General features: G+C 53.3%; 1 protein-coding gene across 1 annotated transcript; it reads left to right on the plus strand.

The window, feature by feature from the left end:
• Positions 1–15440: 15440 nt before the first annotated feature.
• FAM240A (family with sequence similarity 240 member A) lies at positions 15441–17032 on the plus strand. Its single transcript, XM_008157884.1, has 2 exons — positions 15441–15589; positions 16900–17032. The coding sequence occupies exons 1-2, from the start codon at positions 15447–15449 to the stop codon at positions 17030–17032; spliced, it is 276 nt and encodes a 91-aa protein (XP_008156106.2). The 5' UTR covers positions 15441–15446.
• The last annotated feature ends 3503 nt before the right edge of the window (positions 17033–20535 follow it).

A 20535-nucleotide genomic window follows, 5' to 3' on the forward strand; every position in this document is an offset into this window, starting at 1 on the left:
TCTTCAAAATACTTGTACTTCTCCCTCTTCAGATTAAAATCTAACCTAACGTGGGACTGAAGATAAAGCTTTGAGTAGGTAGAGTTGGTCACAATCCGTTAAGCCAGTGTCTAGAAACAAAATGGAAGCATCTGTAAGGGGAGCAATGAGAGGGGACAGGCAGATGCTGGAGGAATGAAGGGTCCGTGTGGCCATGGAGACCAGTTAGAGAGGAAGCAAATGGGAGAGGGCAGAAACAATATGATGATTACTTGATTGATGATTTATTTGATGGACACAGAGAAGCAAGTTAAAAAGCTAAATTGAAGGGCAAGTTTCTATAGAAAGCTGTAAAAGACAAGGACACCCGTTTTTTCTCAAGGCATTGTAAAGGGAATAAAGTCTCCTTGGAAAAAAATTATATCAAAAAGAAGATGGCGACCGGCAGGAAGGTAGGGAGAGAGAGAGTGTGAGTGAGGAACCCATAGAGGAGAGTGTAGACGTGTGTGGTGTGTGTGTGTGTATGAGCTAGGGACAGTTAGATTCTGCACGTCTTCCAAGGGGCTGCCTAACCGGGCAGTCCTAGACGGCGGAGCCCCGCGGACACGGAGACCACGTCATCTTGAGAAACAGAGCTGCCTGAGACTCGGATCTTGGCTTCTGACACAAACCAGGACCCTGCAGCCACTGGGGACAGAGAACTGCTATCACAGCTTCAGACCAACATACAACAAGAATCCAGACTTCCCGGCAGATTTCCGTGAGTCGAAAAAAATTACATCCAAATTTTCCTAACAAAGGATGCTTAATCGGTTATGAAAGATGAAACAGAGGCCGGAGACCATGGGATACCAGGACACAGGCTTTATTGGAGATCACCCTGCCGGCCGCCTTCCAGAGGGAAAAAGGAGAGAGAGAGAGAGTGAGAGAGAGAGAGAGAGAGAGAGAGAGAGAGAGAGAAAGCGCTTGCCTTGCTTGCTGGGGTGAGAGTGCCTTTTAAGGGGAGGGAAGGAGGGGACGGGGCTTAGGGTACTCAGCCCACGCTGATTGGTGGTTTCATGTAAGGTACATGGTTAGGGGCCTATGTTACCAATATATTGAGCTGTAAACCAGGTGATAAAACTACCGTAAAATGGGTGTGTATGTGCGTCTGCCCAGGGAAGACAGGAAGGATTCTGGCCCGAATGAGCACTGTGGTGACTTCCGGGGGTGCCGTGACCCGTGCTTTGCGAGGGTGTGTTTTCTTTCCTCTGCACATTGGTGTTTTCTGTGGTGAGAGTGGCTGCGGTACATCTGTTTTCACTCGTGAAACAGGAACCGGGAGTGCGAGGTGGTGCGAGGTGGTGCTCCTGGCTCTGTGTGTGCTGCTTCGGGTACTGATTGATCTACGACCCGTATTTTCCCAAATGAATGCCCTGCGGATGCAACATTCCCAAGATGTGGGATTTTTGCCCAATGAACAGAGTTGAGGCAGTGAGGGACGCCCCAAAGAGCTCAGAGCAGGGAGGGGTGGCCCGGTATGGAGGGCTGGGCTGGCCCCTCACTGGCATGGGGTCAGTTTCCAGGTGTGTGAACCTGGTTCAACCCTCCCAGTGTCATTAGAATTGAGGGAAAGAAAATAGAACACACGCACAGAGGAGGTTTTCAACAAATGTCACATCTCTTCCCTTTCTACCTGCCTACTGACCACAGAGGTTTTAAAACGTTCTTTTTCCCAGAAATGGAAAATTAAAAATAAACTTTGGGTTACTGAGAGAAGGCATCTCGTCTGCATGCAAAGACCCATCGCCACTGGGCGAGGCGGGGACAGTGTTTCCAACCTTGGCATTCACATACCGTCTTGTTGGGCCACATCATCTGTATTTACTTTTCTCTTCACATCAACTCCGTTTATTGTAAAATACACATAATGTAAAACTCACCATTTCAACCATTTTTAAAAATATATATATGTCTTTATTGATTTCAGAGAGGAAGAGAGAGGGAGAGAGAGATAGAAACATCAATGATGAGAGAATCACCAATCGGTTGCCTCCTGCACGCCCCCTACTGGGGATCAAGCCCGCAACCCAGGCATGTACCCTTGGCTGGAATCGAACCGGGGACCCTTCAGTCTGAAGGCTGATGCTCTATCCACTGAGCCAAACCAGCTAGGGCTCAACCATTTTTTTAAGTCTAAATTTCAATGGTGCCCTAGCTGGTTTGGCTCAAGGAATAGAGCGTCGGCCTGCAGACTGAAGGGTACTGGGTTCAATTACAGTCAAGGGCACATGCCCGGGTTGCAGGAGGCAGCCAATCAATGATTCTCTCTCATCATTGATGTTTCTATCTCTCTCCCTCCCCCTCTGAAATCAATAAAAATATTTTTTTAAATAAAATGATAAAGCTCATTGGCATTAAGTGCACTAACGTTATTGGGTAACCACCCCCCACTCCCACCACCACAACCATCTCTAGAACTTTTTCATCTTCCCAAACTGAAACTACCCATTAAAAAGTCTCTCTCCGCCTCCCCTCCTCCAGCCCCTAGTACCCCCCACTCTATTTCCTGTGTCCATGAACCTGACTATCCAGGTACCTCACGGAGGTGGAGTCACAGAGCACATGTCCTTTGTGACCTGCACTCCCCCTCCCACTGTCCCCCACCTTCACCCTACCAGCATTGGGGGTAGGGCTGAACTCGCCCACAGGTCTCAGATCCTGTAACACTCCATCACTGATCTGTTTCCATATCTGCCTCCCCCACTGGATGTGAGGACCCCAGCCAATCACTGGGGAACCTGGAACTGCTCTCTGGGTGCGGGGATGAGTGGCGGGGGAAGGGGTGAGGACTGCAGGCTGGGAGGTTCCTTATCTTCCTCATTAGCAGCTCTGTGTTATAAGACAATTAGCACTTGGGACCCTGCCCACATCCCGACAGGGAAGATGATGAAAGGGAGAATGGTGCCATTTACCAAGGGCCCCACAGAGTCTGGCGCCTCCAGGAGTCCGAGCTTCCCTGCAGACCTGGCCAGCGCCATCTGCTGGTGTAAATAACACGTCTCCTAAGCAACTCAGCCCTTCTGAGCTGCACACCATTCCATACGTTGAATGTCTGTGTAAATTCACCTTCCCAGATGAGCCCAGTTCCATAGGGATCCTCACCAGGTCCATCTCCCTGGCGGCTGGCGGCACGTCTGTTCAGCACACACTGACAGGCCCGGGCCACGCCCAGGTGAGCCCTGATGAAGGCCCCCGACCCTGAGCTGGGCCTGGGGAGCGGAGCAGCCTGGCCTCTGCTGCGTCTGAGCAGAGTGACCGGGTGGTGCCCGAGCGGCTGCTTCCGCCCACAGGGGCCCTCGGGAGCCTGGCCCACGGGACCTGCGCGAGGAGAGAGGGCGGGAGTGCCTGGCGTTGCAGCAGATCCTTGGTAAATTGCCTATCACGTCTCAGCTTCCCTGCACAGAACAGTGGCCTTTACGAGGAAAGTGCCATGAATAACATTTGTGCCGTCACAAGTATAGAGCCAGGCATGCTGCCAAGGAGACATTCGGTCCCCAGGGCCAGACGGTGGAGACTGGACTAGAACTTACCGTCTGCACTGCCTGGTATGGAAACCTTCCTTTAAAACATTTTTTTAATTGCTTTCAGAGAGGAAGGAAGAGGGAGGGAGAGGGAGAAACGTCAATGAGAGAGAATCACTGGTTGGCTGCCTCCTGCACGCCCCATACTGGGGGATTGAGCCTAAAACCCAGGCAAGTGCCCTGACCTGGAATCGAACCGTGACCTCCAGGTTCATAGGTTAACACTCAACCACTGAGCCACGCCGGCCAGGCTGTATGGAAATCTTAACAAGACAAACCACTGAGTAATTTGTTGTGGGGTCGAACCCTGGAGTAAAAAATAAGACCACCGGAGGCTGCTGATTGATTAAAAAAAAACAGGCAAGGATTTATTGAACTGGCCAGGACGGCCGAGAGGGCACCACACGCAGGTGGCCACCCTCACGACCGCGCTGTCCCCGGTGCAGGGAGTCCTTTTAAAGGTCCAAACCCCAAAAATTTTCCTTTGTTCTAAATTCTAAATTCTAAAGGCTGGGAACAGCCTGCAGGGGGGTTCCCAGCCCCTGCTGGACATTGGAATGTGGCCCTATCTTGGGAAAGCAGGTGTTTACAGAAGCAGACCCAAGCGGAGTCAGTAATCTCTAAAGGTTATCTACAGTTTCTACTCCTGGAGCTACTGAGTCAGTGGGAATCAATCTCCTGCAGTCCTGGTCCACAGGCACAGGAACATTACCTTGTGAGTCTCCAGGTCTCAGTCTGGAAGCTGAGGTAACCACCCTATTGTCCAAGCAAGCAAGTGCGTGCAGAAGCCAGAATAGCAGGGTTAAAATTCAAACAGCAGTTTTTACCTAGGTATGGTTGCTACCATACTTCATAATTGTGGGGCTCAGTGCAGAGAAAACCCAGAGGCTCTCTAGACCTCACTGTCCCTGTCCCTGCGTGGGGGATGATATCAACACCATGTCTGAAGGATCCTTGTGAGGATGGCATGAGAGTGTCAGGGTCCTGCTGGACTGAGTCCGGCACATGGTCCCAGCCACGTCAGACCTGCCCAATGCGGTTGGCCAGGTTTCCCTGGGCTGGGCTGGGCTGGGTGTGTGGATGTGAGTTTCAGCAGTTATTCTGGCTCCTGGCCACCTGGGGGTCACATGAGGAACACGTGCCCCCCCTGCACACACGTTCCCGCTCACGGGTTCTGGTGGAGAGTGGAGGAGGAGCCCCGTCACGGTGTCACTCAGCCTGATCCCTGCTCCGTGAGGCCCGGCCAGAGTGCTACCCTTAAAATGTAAGGCCGTGCTTGGCCCGGCGTCACTGGACTCAGCAGCCTCGATCTTACTGTCTGGAAAGACCCCAAAAGAGGACGGCCCAAAATACTCTTCTCCGTGTCTCTGCCGGCGACTCTGCCCCGTCCTCATTTTTCTTTAGAGATGACAGGGCAGACTCCGGTGCAAACGCTGGTGTGATCCAGGGCGGCCCACCAAGCAGGAACGGCTTACAGACGGTCAGGAGCAACACACAAGCCCAGGCCCCAATTTCGCAATCCTATCTGTTACCAAGCATGATTTATACAAGGTCCTTGAAGACAAATGGCCAGGGGAACAGACTTCTAATTCCCTACAGATGCGTGCATCACACGGAGTCCAGGCTCCTGCCCCATGAGGACCCCAGAGCCTCGGGGGGCCTCTGGCCACGTATGCCAAGGACGGCTTTTTGGGGAGGCCCAGCTCCCAGCTCTGAGTTGGGATCTGCAGTGGACAGAGATCTGAGCTGCTGGGGAACCAGGCCTGTGAGTCAGCCATTCTGTCTGTCAAGGCCCCCCACACCTACCTCTCTCTGGGCTTCTATTTCGACCGTGATGGTGTGGCTCTCGAGGGCAAGGGCCACTTCTTCCTCGAGTTGGTGGAGAAGAAGCAATAGCGTGCTGAGAGTCTCTTAAAGCTGCAAAACAAGCACAGTGGCCGCATTCTCTTCCAGGACGTGCTGGAGCCTCCCCAGGATGAGTGGGCAAAACTCAGGACGCCATGGAAGCCGCCCTGGCCTTGGAGAGGAACCTGAATCAGGCCCTTTTGGAGCTGCAGGCCCTGGTCCTACCTGTGCAGACCCTCAGCTCTGTGACTTCCTGGAGAGCCACTTCCTGGATGAGCAGGTGAAATTCATCAAGAAGATGGGCAATCACCTGCTCATATCCGCAGGCTCCGGCCTCCAGGCTGAGCTGGGCGAGTATCTCTTCGAAAGGCTCACCCTCAAGCACGACTAGGAGCCTTGGGAGCCCAGAGGCCTTTGTGGGACCCCTCTGCATTCCCCTGGTGTCTGGCTTTTGCCTGAGCCTCTCCCCGAAACTACTAACCATTCTTTTAACCACCCTGAAGCCCTCTCCCATGCATTGGACCAAATGAAACAATAAAGCTCTTTGCAGCAAAATCCTATATAATAAAAGCCTAATATACTAAGTGTCTGTTCATTAGACCATTCAACCAGTCGCTATGATGTGCACTGACCACCAGGGGGCAGACGCTCCCACTGGTAGGTTAGCTTGCTGCTGGGGTCCAGCCAATTGGGACTGGGCGAGATGGGCCCAACACACCCTGGAGCCCTCCTGCAGTCCCTCCCCGCCCCAATCATGCAATGGTGGGGTCCCTCCGCCTGGCCTGTGCCCTCTCACAATCTGCAGGCCAGGCAGAGGGACCCCACCAGTGCACGAATCCATGTACCGGGCCTCTAGTAAGTAAGTAAATCTATATATATATATAAAAGCCAAAGCGATCAAACCAACAACCAGTCGACCGGTTGCTATGATGTGCACTGACCACCAGGGGACAGATGCTCAGTGCAGGAGCTGCCCCTGGTGGTAAGTGTGCTCCCACAGAGTGGTGGCAGGCGCAGGGGGGCCATGATGAGCAGAGTGACACGGACTCTTCCCCGGCCGCCTGCTGCTTCTCACACTACTACATCCCTCGGGGGATGTCAGGCTGCCAGTTTTGTCAGAGTGCCTGTTTTGTCCCGATCTGATAGGACGCAGGCCAGGCTGAGGGACCCCACTGGTGCACAAATCTGTGCACTGGGCCTTTAGTCTTATATAATAATCCTCTATAATAAAAGGGTAATATGCAAATAGACCAAATGGCAGAAAAAGCAATCAAAGCGTAATATGCTAATGATATGCTAAGGCTGCTCAACTGCTCGCTATGACATGCACTGACCACCAGGGGGGCAGACAATCAACTGTTGACCAGTCACTATGACGTGCACTGACCATCAGGGGGCAGATGCTCCAACCAGTAGGTTAGCTTGCTGCTGGGGTCTGGCCGATCAGGACTGAGCAAGATGGGCCGGATGTGCCCTGGAGCCCTCCCGCGGTTCCCTCCCCGGCCCGATTGTGCACCGGTGGGGTCTCTCAGCCTGGCCTGCGCCCTCTCTCAATCTGGGACTCCTTGGGGGATGTTGGAGAGCCGGTTTCAGCCCGATCCCGCAGGCCACTCCCCTTGGGAGGGCACCAGACACAGGGCTCATGGCTGGCGAGCACTGCTGTGGCAGCACGAGCCTCTCCCGATTGGTACTGATTGGGCATGAGCCCGCGGCAGGCACAGTGGGGCCGGGATGAGTGGGAGCAGCAGGTAGGAGCTGCAGGCGGTGTTGGACTGCGGGTTTTGGCCCGATCCCTGCAAGCCACCCAGAGGGACCCCACCTGAGCACAGGTTTGCCCAGAGTTAAAGCCACACCCAGCCCTGCTCCAGGTGACTTAGTTGGTTGGGCATCGTCTTGAGCACTGAAGGGTTGCTGGTTTGATTCCTGGTCAGGGCACATTCCCAGGGTTGTGGGCTCAATCCCAAGTAGGAGGCGTGCAGGAGGTGAGGCAGCTGATTGAAGTTTTGCTCTCACATGGATGTCTCTCTCTCTCTCCCCCGCCCCCCCAGGAGTGGCCCCAAATCTACTCCTCTTCTCCCCTATGAAAAAGCCCTCAGGCCCTGGCTGAGTAGCTCAGTTCATTACAGCATCGTTCCAATATGCCAAGGTTGCAGGTTCGATCCCCAGTCAGGGCACATACAAGAAATAACCAATGAACTAATAAATAAGTGGAACAAATCAATCCCTTCTCCCCCCCCCCCCCGCCACTTCCTCTCTCTCTAAAATCAATAAATAAAAAAATTTAATGGATTAAAAAAAAAACAACCCTCAACTGCACGATCTGGCTCTGCTAATACCCCACAGGTTCAAAAGCAGCCGCTCCACCTGCTTCACTGCCCCCGGCATCATCACTGAGGTCCAAGCATCCACACTTAGGAGCCGGGACCAGCAGGGAGACAGCCTGCGTCTGACAAAGGGCTCTTCCAGATGTGACCCAAGGACAGAGAAGCCATCACCCTCAGCTGAGAAGTCCTTGGTTTGGTGACTGTTCCCTGGGAGATGTCACCACGGCCAGATCCTGCGGGGAGGGGGGGGGCAGGGGGAGCAGGCTGTGAAGTGCCTTCACCACCCTCCATTCGGATTAGCGGCTCCAGAGGACAGCAGGCCTCTCTGAGTCATCCTGTAAAGTGACTCCAAAGTGTGACTTGTCACACCATCCGAGGCTCCTTTACCCCAGGGTGGAGGGCGGCTTTGCCCGGGCCCAGCAGGTTCGTGCTCACGGATAATCCCGAGCATGTTCTGAACAATAACTCGTTCCAGCCAAGTCATGGTCCCCGCAGGTTCTGCCAGAGCAGCGCTCTCCTGCCCCTGGGCGGGAGGAGAGCAGGGCCTGGGGGCTATTTTTCACCAGGTAGGAGGCCACCATGTCCCTGGAATGAGACCTCGGTGATTCCACGGAGGCATTTCTGCAGCTCCTCCCGCCGAGCATATAAAGGGCGGAGACCCTGCGGTCCCCGGACCAGGCGAGGCCTCCGGAGCCCAGGAGCTGCGCTGCGCTGCGCTTCCCGCCCTCCTTTACACCATCCGGACCTCGGCAGATTCATCTCAAAGGTAAAGGGTGCGCACTTGAGTGCCGGGGAAGGAATTCACCGTGCACTTCTTGGGAGTGAAGTGCATCTACTCCTTGCAAACCTGTCTGTCAGCCTCTAAAATTCACCTTCCCTTCTGAACCCTCACCTTGCATCTGCTTGACATGACTTAGACATCCCCATGGGGCTTTTCGTATCTAATTATATGTTTAGATGATGCATTTGAAACCAGCTAAACTCAGTGCCAGTGTTCACTTAACACTGTGAGCAAACACAGGGAGTGCATTTTGAGAGAGAGGTGCTAACTCCCCCAAACCAGTGCCTCAGGGACCTCAGAGAGGGACGCTCACCCACAGTGGGCTTCACGCAGACGAGGCCTAAGAAGATGACCAAGTGTGGGACATATGGTGGAAGGGAGGCTGTGTGTGCTCAGGTTATGAATTTATCACACCTACACTGCGTGGAGCCACCACCAGTCAGCACACCCAGCAAGGCCACAGGCCCCATGTTGTGCCTTTGTGGTTAAACTCTCCTCCTCACCCAGACAGTTCTTACAGTCGGTCCTTCCACGGCTGTCACACAAATGGGATCATAGATAACACATAATCTATTTTAGTTTCCAATCGCTGCTTCCCCTCGGTATAACTTCTGGATCCATCCACGTTATTGAGTGTCAGTAGTTTGTTCTTTCTTATTGCTGCACAGCATTCCATTGTATGGATGTTTGACAGGTGTTTACCCTTTCCCTCCCTGAAGGACGTTAGGTTGTTTCTGTTTGTTGGCAATCACAAACAGAACTGTGTACAGGTATAGAGGTTTTTGCATTCAGTGGTCGGCAAACTCATTAGTCAACAGAGCCAAATATCAACAGGACAACGATTGACATTTCTTTTGAGAGCCAAATTTTTTAAGCTTAAACTTCTTCTAACGCCACTTCTTCAAAATACACTCGCCCAGGCCGTGGTATTTTGGGGAAGAGCCACATTCAAGGGGCCAAAGAGCCGCATGTGGCTCGCGAGCCGCAGTTTGCCGACCACGGCTCTAGGCGACATACTTAAGAGTGGGATGGCTGGGTCATATGGGGGGTGTACGTTTAAGTTGTGAGGAACTGCCCGTTTTCTGGAATAATACCTGTACCATGTTGCATTCCCAGGATCAACCTGTGAGAGTTCCAAGTGCTCACCATCCTCTCTACCACCTGATGTCCCCATTTTTTATCTTGGCCCTTCTTATGGGGTGAAGTGGTCTCTGTACACGGTTTTGTGTTTCCCTGGTGACTAATGATGCACATCTCTCAATGCTATTCGATGTCTGTGTGTCCTCTTTGATGAAGTGTCTGTTAAAGTGCTTTGCCCACCATTTAATTGGGTTGTTTGCTTTCATATTGTTGAGTTTTGAGAGTTGTTTATCGATTCTGGATACAAGTCCTTTGTCATATGTTATTGGCAAATATTTTTCATTTGCTTGTATCTTGTCTTTCATTCCCTTAACAGTGTCGTTTGCAAAGCAGACTTCATTTTGATGAAGCCCGATTTATTAAATTGTTTTCATGAATTGTGCTTTTGCTGTCATTTCTAAGAACTCTGTCTAACCCCCCAAGCCACAAAAAAATTTCTCCTATAGTGTTCTCCTGAAAGTTTTACATTTATATTAGATCCATTTTGAGTTAATTTTTGTATAAGGTGAGGGTTTATGTCAGGTTCTTATTTTTATTTTTTGCATATTGGTATCCTGTTGTCACAACACCATTTATTGAGACCATTTGTTGAGAATCAGCTTGCCTCTATCTATAAAATATCCACCTTGGGTTTTAATTAGAGTTTCAATAAATCTATAGATTAATTTTGGGAGAAGTAATGTCTCTGCTATGCCAAGTCTTCCAATCCCTTAACAGGATATGTTGCTCCATTTGCTGATGTTGTCTTTCATTTTACTCATCAGCATTTTGCAATTTTCAGGATATTTTATACTTGTTTTGTTAGATTTATAGCTAACTATTTCACTTGAGGAGTTATTGTATATGGTAGTGGGTTTTCTATATATACATATATATTTACTGATTTCAGAGAGGAAGGGAGAGGGAGAGAGAGAGATAGAAACATCAGTAATGAGAGAGAATCATTGATCGGCTGCCTCCTGCACACCCCACACTGGGGATCAAGCATGTAACCCAGGCATGTGCCCTGCTGGGAATTGAACCGTGACTTCCTGGTTCATAGCTCCACGCTCAACCAGGGGCCACACCGCTGGGTGATAGTGGTGTGTTTTTAATTTCAGTTTCCAATTGCTCACTGGCATATATTAACTTTGTGTGTTGATCTCATATCCTGCATCTTTGCTAAACTCAGTTCTAGGAATTTCTTTGTGGTTTGCTTCACGTGCACTTGGAAGGGATCTGTATTCTGCCGTGGGGTGGAGAGACCCATCAGTTACCCTTCAGTCTACGTGGCTGAGGGCGTGTCAGGTTCCCTCCATCTGCTATGATTCTCTCTCCACTGTCACTGTCCGGATCAGAACCGCACTGTGCAGCCCCCAGGCCAGCCAGGCACTCGGCAGCAATTTGTAAGGAGTCGCTCCTGAGGTCCGCCCACCTCTGTGGTCTCCCCAGTGATTTCCAATTCCCTGGACTCGCCCTTTTCATCCCTTTGGCCAGAAACCCGGGCTGCAGTTCCCTGTTCTGCCGGACACTTCCCGGGGCTGCCCTCATGTCTGGGGTCAAATGCCCAGAGGACTGAGAGGGAGAAGGCAGGGAGGGTCCTCTCCGCAGGGTGGGACCACAGCTCCTCCTGCTGGGGCCCGGGATGCTGTCTGCAGGCCCGGCCGATCCGTCACTTCCATTGTTGCTGCCAGGCCTCCCTCACCTTGAAATTTCCTGGGACCCGAGAGGCGGAAGAAAAGAAAAACAAGTGATTTCTCTCATCTCTGAGCATGAGAGTCTCCTCTCCTCCTAGCCCAGTGGCTGGCAAACTCATTAGTCAACAGAGCCAAATATCAACAGTACAACGATTGGAATTTCTTTTGAGAGCCAAATTTTTTAAACTTAAACTTCTTCTAACACCACTTCTTCAAAATAGTCTCACCCAGGCCGTGGTATTTTGTGGAAGAGCCACACTCAAGGGGCCAGAGAGCCGCATGTGGCTCGAGAGCCGCGCGGTTTGCCGACCACGGTGCTAGAATCAGAGGGCTTCTGGGCGCTCTCCTTAGCCAGTGCCCACTTGTGGGCTGCCTTCAGGCTAAACTGGAGAGACCAGAATAAAATCAGAGAATCTGGCTCTGGCCGGTGGCCAGTTGGTTCAGCATCCTCCCGCACATCGAAAGGTTGTGGGTTCGATTTCCCGGTCAGGGCACAGATGGGAGGCAGCCGATCGAAATTTCTCTTTCACATCGATGTTTCTCTCAAAAATAAAAAATAGCTTCATTCAACAGTCATTGGAATTCTGACCTTCAACACACCTTCACCCTGGGCTGAGACAGGCGGCCCATCCTCCCTCCATTTATCTGGAACTGGAACCCTCTGTTCTACTTCAAGCTGTAATCCTTAAGAAGCCTTTTAGATGTTGTGAAAAATACAAAATAGTTGCTCTTGAAAGGTGTCGGAATACAGGAAACATGGCGGCATGCACGGTCAGCTGACAGAAGACTCTAGCCAACAGTCTCAAGAGTGAGCTGTATAAACCAAAATTCTTTAAAAACAAACACCTTTGCCCTGGCCGGTTGCTCAGTGGTTAGTGTCGGCCCTCAGACTGAAGGGTCATAGGCTCTATTCCCAGTCAAGAGCATATACCTCAGGTTCAATTCCCAGACCCGGTGGGCACACGCAAGAGGCAACCAATCCAGGTGTCTCTCACATCGAGGTTTCTCTCTCTCCCCCTCTGCTTCCTCCCTTCCACTTTCTAAAAAAAAAAAAAAAAATTCAATGAGAAAAATATCCTCGGGTGAGGATTGACAAAAAACACCTTTCTCCTTCCTCGTGTGGGGTTTCATACTCGAAGTAGCCGAGACTTGGAAACTGAACGGCTGGCACGGCGAGCGTGAGGACTCACCGCGGACAGTGGGCCTCGGGAGCAGCTGGTTCACCGAACGCTGTGGGCGCTCGTGCTGCCCGAGGCCTCCGAGCTGGTACAAGCTCCACGCCTTGTTCACCGGGGTCGGTGGGCAGGCGTCGCACGCTGCTGGTCTTTAAGCAAAGCTCAGTTTTGTGCCGTTCACGGTGGTCCTTGTCGCCACGGCCTCCTGCGCGGGTGCTGGCAGGCGGGAAGGAAGCAGCGCCAGTTCTCTCGTGGACGTGGATCTGGGGGCGGGGTTCCTGGCCGAGGACACAGAGGAGCAGAGCCATGTGTTCTCAAGGACAATCCCCGGCGTTTCCAGAGGGCTCTCCAGCTCTTGGTACCCCCTCACGTTTCTGCAAGGTGGAGCGTGCCCTCGTGTCAGAGCCAGGGAACCGAAACGCGTGCTCAGAGACGACGTGAAGGACGGGCTGAGGGCCCCTCACCGTGAGATCCCGACAGGCCTCCCAGGAGCTTAGAGCCGGGAGCTTCGATGATCTGGTCCAAACACAGGGGCACTTCTGCTCCTGAGGCGTCGCTCATGTGTCATAAATCCGCCCGTGGATAAGTGTTGGCAATTGCATGCAGCCGTGCAACCATCACCAGAAACAAGTCATAACCTAGAGTCCCCGCCCCCCACCCAGGGCACCCCCATCTGCTTCAGTGTCTCTGCTTCCACAGACCATCCCGCAGGCCTTGGCACACTCTGCTCCCGCACCCGGTGCTCCCACCCACTCGTCGGCATGTCCCTTCCCCTCAGACCATGTCCGGTGACTCTCCTTGTGCCCCCGACTGACCCCACCCCAGCTCCTGTCACAGGAGATCCCAGTGCCTGTGACCAGTGTGTGCCCAGCTTACTCCCTGTTAAACCTGATCTTCAAAGACATTTGTTCAGGGCGGAGGCCCGAAGAACTGATTGACCAGCGGAAGGCATGTCGGATCAACGCACAAACGGGTCTGGAGTAAACATCTGGCTTCAAGCCCCTCCCCTTCCACCGGCCCCACGGCCCAGTGTCTGAGCGAGCTGTGTCCAGACATTCATGCTGAGCCCTGGCCTCAATGCCTCGGTACCCTTTCCAAAGTCTTGCCCTTGGATCAGCACCTCAACCTGTCCGGCCTGCTCGGGCCACCTGCTCTCCCTGGGCCTGCTCCCCACAGGCCTGCTCCCCAGGGGCCTGCTCTCCCCGGCCTGCTCCCCCCCCCTCCCCCGCAGGCCTGCTACCCATGGGCCTGCTCCCCCTGGGCCTGCTCCCCATGGGCCTGCTCCTCCTCAGGCCTGCTCCCCCCCCGGGCCTGCTCCCCACGGGCCTGCTCCCCCCCTCAGGCCTGCTCCCCATGGGCCTGCTCCCCAGGGGCCTGCTCTCCCCGGCCTGCTCCTCCTCCCCCCCCCCCCAGGCCTGCTACCCCTGGGCCTGCTCCCCCTGGGCCTGCTCCCCACAGGCCTGCTCCCCCCGGGCCTGTTCCCCCTGGGCCTGCTCCCCCTGGGCCTGCTCCCCCTGGGCCTGCTCCCCACAGGCCTGCTCCCCCCACGGGCCTGCTCCCCCTCAGGCCTGCTCCCCATGGGCCTGCTCCCCCTCAGGCCTGCTCCCCATGGGCCTGCTCCCCCTCAGGCCTGCTCCCCCTGGGCCTGCTCCCCCCGGGCCTGCTCCCCACAGGCCTGCTCCCCACAGGCCTGCTCCCCCCGGGCCTGTTCCCCCTGGGCCTGCTCCCCCCGGGCCTGCTTCCCATGGGCCTGGTCTGGTGTTTCCCTTCTGTGCACAGGCACAGCCGCTGGAGACTCCCCTGATACCGTTACCTTCACTCACCACCTGAGTTGACACCCCCAGAATATTGTGAACCCGTCCGCTGTGCCTTATCCTCGCCGCTCCCAGCCTGGGCACTGCCTCTCCCTGGACAGTAGCCTCTAGCCCTTTCCCTCACCCTCCAGGTCGGGGCGTTGGGCAGTTTCTTCCTGTAGAACTGAGGACTCTGAGTGTCTGACATGAGCCATTCCGCACACGCACACGCACACGCACGCACTCCACAGTGCTTGCTCTGGTGCGTCAGATGCTGGACCGTCTTCTGTGGCAAACCCTGGAGTAAAGGGCTAGAGAACATTCCCAGGTCTGCAGTCTGCCTCCTGCCGGCGATGGCTGCGGGACCACACGCAAGTGCTGCAATCCTTCAGACGTCCCCCTATAAATGGGGAAGGTGGTGTCCACTCACGGGTGTTGTGAGGCGTGAATGCACACACTGCCTGCACACTGCTGTCCGTGACAAGCCGGGGAGCCATGCTTCTGTGAGGAGGGAGGAAGGACAGAGGTGATGCAGAAGACCAAAGAAAACCAAGACGCTTCTGAGAGAAAAAGGAGGGACACCGTTTAATACGCCGGCGGACTCGGAACGGCCTTCCAAATCCGAGTGAAGGAACACGCATGGGGCCCTCCCTTATATCTCCCTCCCTGTGATCTTTGTCCCACAAACATGGATGATGCTTCCGGTCCTTTTCGCGGGCCTTGCAAGAAGGCCCCCGGGTGTTGGGGGTCTCCAGGCCGTATCTGATGGTCTGGCCTGGCACCAATGTTAATAACCCTCCCTCCAGGGCAGTGCACTGTTCACAGTAACAGGTTCTGCAAGACCAGTATCTGGGAAGGAGAGAGGGACTTCATTATAGGTTATCAGGAATGTACACAGAGCTTGCTGGCTTGGATTCAGGTCACTAGCCCCGAATATCAGGGTTACATTGGAATTAGCCCTTTTAAGCCTTCTCAGAGGTATGTGCCGGGTGCCTGTGACCTGCCAGGCCCACAGGGAGTTTCTGCTCTCACACCTGTGACTGCTGCTGTTCTCGATGCTGAGGGTCTGTCCCTGGCCAGGGTCTCCCTCAGGTAAACGAAGTCAGCTCCCTCAAGAGTCCCAGGGAGCGTGTGCGACGAGGGTTCGGCTGATGTTTTCTCTTTCAGGGGATGAACAATCAGTACGCCCGCCGGGAGGTCTTCTGCCGGAATACCTGTCACGAGCTCAAACACTTCTGGGAAAGGGAAATCGGCAAACAGACCTTCTACCGAGAATCGGAGGAGCGTCGCCTGGGAAGAAGTGCGCTGAGAAAGTATGTATTTTTTTTAAATGGACCATTTCTTAGAGTAAGTTCACAGCAAAATGAGCATAAAGTAGAGAGTTCCCACGTACCCCTCCCCCCAGGCACAACCTCCCCACTGTCAAAAGCCTACAACCCCAACATACATTGACACGCATCAGCGTCCTCGTGTGTCTGTTTCTTTAGGCAAAATTGACTTTCCCAGAAGAATGCCAGATGGGCATCTCAGAGGATGAAATTATTTTAATTTTCCATGCATACGTTGCTGCCACCACTTAGAGTTTTATCATTCTTACACATTAACTCTTAGTATACTCTAAGTTTTATCTCTCCTCTCTGTCACTGGTTCTAGTGCATGAGGATTACACTCAATTTGGGAGCATATATTCGGATACTGCTTTTTTATCCCAGGTGACAATATCTGCACTGTAATTGGATTGTTTACATCATGAACATCAATTGGCTCGATCGGGTTTAAATCTACCATCTTGCTATTTGTTTTCTATTTCCCTTGTTTGTTATTTATTCTTTTTCTGCCTTCCTTTGGATTAATTAAATATTTTTTATGATTCCACGTCATCTCCTCTGTTGACTTTTAACTATATCTCTGTGTGATCTTAGTAGTTGCTTTAGGATTTACACATGCATCCTGAACTTATCACACACCTTTCCTTTAGCGTGTAAAAGCCTCACAGTGAGACCGTGCCATTTCCCCTCCTGGCCGCCGTGCCATTGGACACAAGTACATTTTCACTTCCATGTGTTATAGACCCCACGTCACACAATGAACAGTGTTGCTTTCAACCACTGACGATCTTTTAAAGAGGTTTAAACAGTAAGAAAAGTTGTCAATATGCATCCACACAGCTGCCTTTTCCGGTGCTGTTATTCCATGTGATCCCCACTTCCTTCTGCGTGAGGAATGGCCTTTAACATGGGCAGTGGCAGCCCGCCAGGAAGGAGTCCTCGCAGCGTCTGCACATCTTAAAACCTCTGTATGTGAATGCTAGCCTTGCTGGGTAAACAATTCTAGATTGACAGGGTCCCCGCCCTCCCCACCCTACTTTAAAGATATTGCACTTTCAAAGGAAAGTTAGAGGATTGAGATTAGGATACGTTGAACAGAAGTGAGAGTTAAAACACATATATATTTAAATTTGCAAGTCCTCTGCATACCTTTTATAACCTGAAACACACACGCACACACATGCACACATGCACACACGCACACGCACCGTCAGGGGAAAAAAGGAAGAGAGCTTTACCTGAACCAACAGCCCAGGAGATGCGTGTCCCTCTGTGTGTTCTGTGTCTCTGTTCAGGCTCAGAGAAGAATGGAAGCAGAGGCTGGAAACCAAGCTGAGGCTGAGGAACAATCCAGACGAGACTGAAAAGCAGGCAAACGTTGGCCAAGAGCTTCTGGCTTCCTTGACACAAGAGGACACGGAGCACTGAGGTCGCTCTGCTGGGAGAGGCGTGGCCGTGGCTGAGTCCCTTCGCTCTGCCCACCAGATCTCACCCCACCGTCACCCCGAACCTGTGAGGGGTTTACTGCAAACCCTTCCCAGGCTCAATGGGGTCATCAGCCACGCCAGACCTCTCTGCAGGGCTCTACAGATGAGATTATTAGATACCAAAGCTCATGTGGCATCTTCATTGCCATGTAATTATCATCTGGTTTGGAAATCCAAATATTTTCAGTTCTAAGCACGCTAGAGGGATGATCTCACGGCCATACTTGAAACGTTGCACAGTAGTTTTGCTCCCCATTTTCCTCTTAGGAAGCAGTTTCATGTAATCCTTTCTCTTGTTTTCTTCTTATAAGAAAAATGCATCTGCAGGAATAAAAATATTGTAAATAGTCGTGAAAATAAGGTTTGCAAATAAAATTACCTAATGCTATTTTTTCTTCATATGAAATTAATTTGGGTTTATTCAAAAACACAATTATCAGGGGAAAACATGATTACCTGGACCCATTCGATAAGACCGGAGCAGTTTTAATAAAAGCCGGTTGCCTTGCCATCACCAGTGTGGGTGCTCTTCGTCTCACTGCTCGATTTAAAGGCTCCACATAGCTGGTCCGACGGTTGTGGGTTATTGTTACGCTGATTTAAAAGCTCCCCGTGCTTGCACTGGTTTGCTCCCTGTGGGCTCCACTAAAGGACGCCTGGCCACCCCAACGAAGTGTCTGCCACGTAGATTCTGAACTTTGAAATGTCACCACCTCCCCAGACATCCCTCAGGCCCCCATTACGGGGTTGCTGCTTCTTTTTTAAAATATACTTTTATTGAATTCAGAGAGGCAGGGAGAGGGAGAGGGATAGAAACATCAATGATGGGAGTCATTGATCGGCTGCCTCCTGCACCCTCCACACTGGGGATGGAGCCCACAACCCTGGCATGTGCTCTGACTGGGAATCAAACCGTGACCTCCTGGTTCATAGGTGGACGCTCAGCCAGGGAGCCACGCCGGCCGGGCAGGATTACGGATTCTTAAAGTACAAACTGGCACTGGGCAACAGTTTCCAACCGAAGCAAGGGAGCAGAGAGAGCACATGGCAAAGTGCAGGACAGTCGGAGGTCACACCTTCCGTACACAGGGCCACGTGCACGGGAGACACAGGGCAGGGGCGCTTCTGACAGCAGCAAGCGTGGCGCTCCAGCCCTCTAAATGCCCCGACGGGCCATGAAGTGCTTCCACCCACATCCCCAGGGAGCCGGGAAGTCTTTAAGGGGCACTGGGCACCACCCGGAGGCCAGAAGCCTTGGGGAGCACTTGCCCAGGTCCCACACGTCTCAGAACAGAGCACAGGGCTCGGAGTTCTCCCACCTGCTGTGCTCTCACGCAATCTGGGGTTCAATCCAACTAATGAGCTATGAACTCCAGCTGGGTTCATGGGAGGCCGTTTTGATGGAAGAGGAATTGTTGTTGGTGGAGGAGGCCGAGAGGACTGAACAGAGGGAGGAGAGGGAAGGGCTCAGGCCGGGAGGCCCGGCAGCCTGGTGAACTGCAAGAACTAGAAGCTGGGGAGGGAGGCAGGAAGTGCAGGGAAGATTCCTCGTGCGTTTGCTGGTTCCTGGAAGCCAGGCCCTGGGCCAGGCAACCAGGACACAGAAGCGCAGGCAGAAAAGTCGCAGCCACTGTGAGGGGCTGCAGCCAGCAGATATGGGTGCCCTGGCCTGGCGGGGGGAGGGGGCGTCTTAAGAACAGGCTGGTTGCCCAGGTCCCGGGAGGTGAGAGTCAGGCTCCTGGGGGCTTGGAGGGAAGACATTGGGCAAAGCTGCAATGAGAGGGGAAGCAGGAGCTGAAGCTGCAGAAATCAGCCTGCACAGCTGTTGGCCGAGAGGTGGCTCTTCTCAAGGTCACAGGGACACTGAGGGTGTGGGCCAGGGGCACGTCACAATGGCCGTGGCTCTGGAGGGTTGTCCCACCCAAACGTGGGGGGGCGGGTGGGAAGGCCAGCCGGGACTCCCACAGAGGCCTCCTGAGAGCGAGAGGCCTCACTCAGGCATGCGGGGTCCGCAGGGGCGGAAGGGGAGAGGAGTGTGAGTGCAGCTCTCTGTCCTGGAGGCTAGGAGTCCAGGGCCAAATGCCAGGTGCTCAGTTTGCCTTGTCGGCGGGCTGCTCAGGGGTCCTCACAGGGCGGGGGTGGGGGCGGGGGTGGGGGCGCTGTCTGACTCTTCTTACCAAGGCCTGAATCCCAGCACGAGGGCCCCCCTCAGGACCTCAGCTAAACCCAACCCCCTCCCAACGGCTGCAGCTCCCAGCCCTCACATTAGGGTTAGGGCTTCATCACGTGGGTTTGGGTGGGAGGAGGGGACCGTACAATTAGGTCCGTGGAAGGGGGATACTTAAATCTGTGTCCCCAGTTCTGGACACATCCACGTATAAAACTGACCCAGACAGCACAGCACACACTGCGATGGGAGGAAGAGGCCCAGGGTGACCTTGGCCTCGGGGAGCCCAGAGAGCAGGCCACGCAGCCCTGCAGGGCTGTGCAAAGGAGCTGACACGTACAACATGGCACTCACACGCGGGCCAGGCCACGGGTTCATATCGTGAATGGATGGACCGCTGGCTGAAACAGGTGTGAAGAGAGCGTCTCCTAACCTCGTACTCAAAGTGCCCGGGGTGCAGTCCAAAATCACTCGACCGAGCGCGAGAAACCTCAGCACAAGTCAGACAGGGGAACGGCAGACACAGATGTGAGTGACAAGGTTGTCAAGCAGTTGCACCAGCGCTCCAGCAAGCGACCGCATGCTCTCCTTAAGCAAACTTATAAAAAAGAATCTCTGTGCCACGCTCAGCACGGCCAGGGGTGAGCCTGGGGCGGGAGGCGGGGGGACAGTGAAGGATTAAAGAAGACAAAGAGAAGAAAGATGCACTAACCAGAGTAAACCCACCACCACAGCCGGGTGAGCTCGGCCACACAGCGGGGCCGCAGAGAGCAGCACCAGTAAGCTGCACGGTTAACAAGTTATCCGATTTGAACAAAGAGAAAACAGCTTTCTTTTCATTTGTTGATTTGAGAGAGGGAGGGAAGGAGAGAGCGAGAGATGTATTTGTTGTTCCGCTTATTTATGCATTAATTCGTTGATTTTTGTATGTGTCCTGACCAGGTTCACACCCAACAACCTTGGCACATCAGGACGACGCTCTAATCAACGGAGCTACCCGGCCAGGGCAATAGTTCCGTTTTAAAGAAGAAACGGTCTCTAATCTATGGAAGGGTCTCCAAGATAAAGCAGCTCCTGAGTGGAGGCCGGCTTTGAGAGAAATGGGCAAAGGTGGGTGAGACAGGGCCGGGCCAGGAACACCAGGACCACGTCCAGGCTGAGGCCGAGTGTGAAGCCGAACGCGGCTGCAGCGGCATCCGGGCAGCCCAGGGTCTGGAACAACGTTTGTAACGGGTCATGAGACTCAGAGCCTATCTGTCGGATGAATGAAGAGGGTT

Source organism: Eptesicus fuscus, chromosome 18, assembly GCF_027574615.1.
Source record: "Eptesicus fuscus isolate TK198812 chromosome 18, DD_ASM_mEF_20220401, whole genome shotgun sequence".
Classification (NCBI taxonomy): domain Eukaryota; kingdom Metazoa; phylum Chordata; class Mammalia; order Chiroptera; family Vespertilionidae; genus Eptesicus; species Eptesicus fuscus.